At 37.5% G+C, this 3,497-nt stretch overlaps 1 protein-coding gene across 1 annotated transcript in view; it reads left to right on the forward strand.

Annotated features, from left to right (window-relative positions):
* The window catches only part of LOC105539782 (N-acetylated-alpha-linked acidic dipeptidase 2-like), a 6,728-nt gene extending 3,239 nt beyond the window's left edge, over positions 1 to 3,489 (forward strand). Inside the window, exons 2-3 of the mRNA XM_011980203.1 lie at positions 2,766 to 2,952; positions 3,296 to 3,489. Of these exons, the coding sequence (XP_011835593.1) occupies positions 2,766 to 2,952; positions 3,296 to 3,406 (298 nt within the window). The 3' untranslated portion in view covers positions 3,407 to 3,489. The remainder of the gene's footprint in view (positions 1 to 2,765; positions 2,953 to 3,295) is intronic.
* Positions 3,490 to 3,497: the final 8 nt, after the last annotated feature.

Below are 3,497 nucleotides of genomic sequence, written 5' to 3' on the forward strand. Positions count from 1 at the left end.
GAAGGCAAAGGAGGGCTTGGAGATTGAGTTAAAGGGCTTAAATGTGGGAACAATTTTATTTCTCCCAGCCACTTTCTTATTAACAGAGCCTCAACTGTGAGTATTCTCCCTCCCTCAGGAGGATATGTGTTCAGTAAAGATTACCTTCTTCCCAGCCCAGGAATCTCTTGATTGGTTTGAAAAGGGGTAAATGACCCTATTTTGCCTAATGAAATGAGAGAAAAACTTAGCTAAGATCTTCTACAAAAATGTTCCTTTGTTAAACACAAAAGAAGTAATAGTTATTCTAGTTTGTACTTGTTTCTCCTGAAGTTACTGGGTGAATATGTATGCTTGAAGCTGTAATGCCCATCTTGGGACCATATGGAGAAATTCTGATATAAAATAAAGGATGTCATACCTTCCTACTCTTGTTCTGTACTTCTCTATTTCATTTCAGGGGGTTCTTGAAAATATGGGAGGCAAAAAAGTTCATGGCTAATCCTTCCTCCTAATTTAAAGAAATAAGTATTTTTTTTCTAATTACAAGAATCGTATCTGCTCTTTGTAGAAACTAAAATAATGAATTGTATAAATTAGAAATTAAATGTCTCTGTTTTACTGTTTTATTCCTATACATATAAAATAACTTCCATCTGAACACATTTGTACTTTTTAAAAATAAATATAGTATGAAATTAAACATCTGATACCTGCAGTTTTCATTTTATGATATAGAGAAGGACATCTTCTCAGAGAAGATGATGTTTGAAGAGTCCTTATGGATGATTAATAGTTTGGAGATAAGAAATGAGAATGATTAGAAGTGGTAACAGAGGGAGAGTCAGGCTGTCTCTTATACACATCTGAAAGGAGAATGAATTGAAGTGGTAATAGAGGGAGAGTCAGGTAGATGGGACAATATTTTTGACTGAGATAAGACATTGTGCAAAGGCTAAAAAGTATTAAAGATCATAATCACTTTATGAGAAAAGTAAGTATACTCAGTGACAGAGAGCAGAAAAGTTTATAAGAGAGTGAAGGGAAATTAATCTGAAAAGACAGAAGAGAGGACCTAACCCAAAAGTGCTTTAGATGCCATGTTAGAGTGTGAACTTTCTCATGCGGGGTACAGGAGTTGTAGAAGAATTTTAAGCACATGGGTAATAAGAGCAGATGAATTATTTAGAAATATCACTATTTCTCAAGATCAGATAACTAAAATTTTGGATTCCAGTTCCAGCATTTATTAGCTGTAAAATTATGAGTAGATTATTCAGCCACTCTGTCAGTATCCTCATTTGCAAAATGGGGATGATGGAAGAAGGATTGTGATGATTAAATGAGAAAACACATATGAAAGTGACTGTAGAGTGCTGGTCATACAACAGGTTTTCAGTGCATGTTAATTTCCCTCTACTACCATATATTTTGTGGCTGTCGTCTGGTTAACTAAAAAAAAAAAAAAATTAAAAAAGGGTTTATTTTTGTTCTACTGATGGTGGGGGACTTTATTTTTTTATTTTTTATTTTTTTTGTGACATAGTCTCACTTCGTCACCCAGGCTGGAGTGCATTGGCATGATCTCGGCTCACTGCAACCTCCACCTCCTAGATTCAAGCAATTCTCCTGCCTTGACCTCCCAAGTAGCTGGGATTTCAATCACCTGCCACGAAGCCTGGCTAATTTTTTGTGTTTTTGGTAGAGACAGGGTTTCACTATGTTGGCCAGGCTGGTCTTGAACTCCTGACTTCAGTTGATCCACCCTTCTCGGCCTCCCAAAGTGCCGGGATTACAGGTGTCAGCCACCACGCCCGGCCAGGGACTTTAAAAATATTATTCGGCCGGGCGCTGTGGCTCACGTTTGTAATCCCAGCACTTTGGGAGGCCGAGGCGGGCGAATCACGAGGTCAGGAGATCGAGACCACGGTGAAACCCCGTCTCTACTAAAAACATAAAAATTAGCCGGGTGCGGTGGCGGGCGCCTGTAGTCCCAGCTACTCAGGAGGCTGAGGCAGGAGAATGGCGTGAACCTGGGAGGCGGAGTTTGCAGTGAGCCCAGGTCAAGATCGCGCCACTGCACTCCAACCTGGGCTACAGAGCAAGACTCTGTCTCAAAAAAAAAAAAAAAAAAAGTATTATTCACCCCAAGTAAAATAAATCTCACTAAGAACTAAGTTTGTGAGGTCACTTAAATGTTACAACTCATTTGCATCCAGAACCAAGAGAACACTGCCCAAATTAAATTCAGCAAGCCTGTACTTTTTGGGTAAAAGGCAAGAACTAAGCACTAAGGGGATATTAAAAATAAAAATGCATGCACTTTGATATCAATGAGATCAATAAGCAGCTGCATCGATGATACAATCAACAGTAGAAACATATAAGTTAAACATGGAAGTGCCTAAGTGGTCCGTGTGGATTTTAAGCTCTCATTTTTTTCCCAAAATGTCTCTGTTCTCTGACAAGCAGCAAAAAGGAACATTGTTGGTATAGGAGTATGAGGTTCTTCCAGGGTGTCTTCTCATAGCTGAGCCTCTGCTGATTGTGTCTACCATGAAATGTGTTCTTTTCTGAGGAAGCGTAATATGAAAACTGCAGTTGTATACAAATAACGTAAAAATTGGCCTGTCTAGAAACTGGTAACATTAGCTAAGTTTCTTTTATCTGTCATACAGGAACAATAACTTAATGCCCAAAGCATAAGTAGTGCATTTAGAGTAGTTTTTAGGCACATCATCTGAGCATAGTCTTTAACTCCCTCCTATATTTTATTTTCATTTTAGTTCTTTTACAAAGCTTCCTCATCTGGCAGGAACGGAACAAAATTTCTTGCTTGCCAAGGAAATCCAAACCCAGTGGAAGAAATTTGGACTAGATTCAGCCAAGTTGGTTCATTACGATGTCCTCTTATCTTACCCCAATGAGACAAATGCCAACTATATATCGATTGTGGATGAACATGAAACTGAGGTATGTGAAATTGTTGGTACTTTTTATGTTTTACAATCTGACTATTTTATGTGGATTGTAATGTAGGGTCAAGTAAAAGTAGACATTTGTTAATAGTGAATTATTCAGTATCCATTATGTGTTTGACATGGTGTTAAGTCCTGAGGCCAGTTTCTATTATTAGGAAGACAATAATAATGATAAGGCTCTTTCTCATTGTTGTCAGTGTAATTTATCTATTTAATTATAGAACCTAGTTCCAGGATGCTTAATCTGAAGTATATACTTGGAGGCAAAATGAATTATATCTTAATAATAATCTGGAATTTTTCTCTCCAACTTGACATGTTCTAATTCTTGCTAGATTTTCAAAACATCATACTTCGAACCAACACCAGATGGCTACGAGAATGTTACAAATATTGTTCCACCATGTAATGCTTTCTCAGCCCAAGGCATGCCAGAGGTAAAATAAAATACATTTGTAATCCAAGCCTTTAAATGATTCTTTTGCTATATAAAATCTGTATAGAGGACTAAAACCAAGGAAATTAGGCGAATCATAC

Source organism: Mandrillus leucophaeus, unplaced genomic scaffold, assembly GCF_000951045.1.
Source record: "Mandrillus leucophaeus isolate KB7577 unplaced genomic scaffold, Mleu.le_1.0 Scaffold2096, whole genome shotgun sequence".
In the NCBI taxonomy this organism is placed as follows: domain Eukaryota; kingdom Metazoa; phylum Chordata; class Mammalia; order Primates; family Cercopithecidae; genus Mandrillus; species Mandrillus leucophaeus.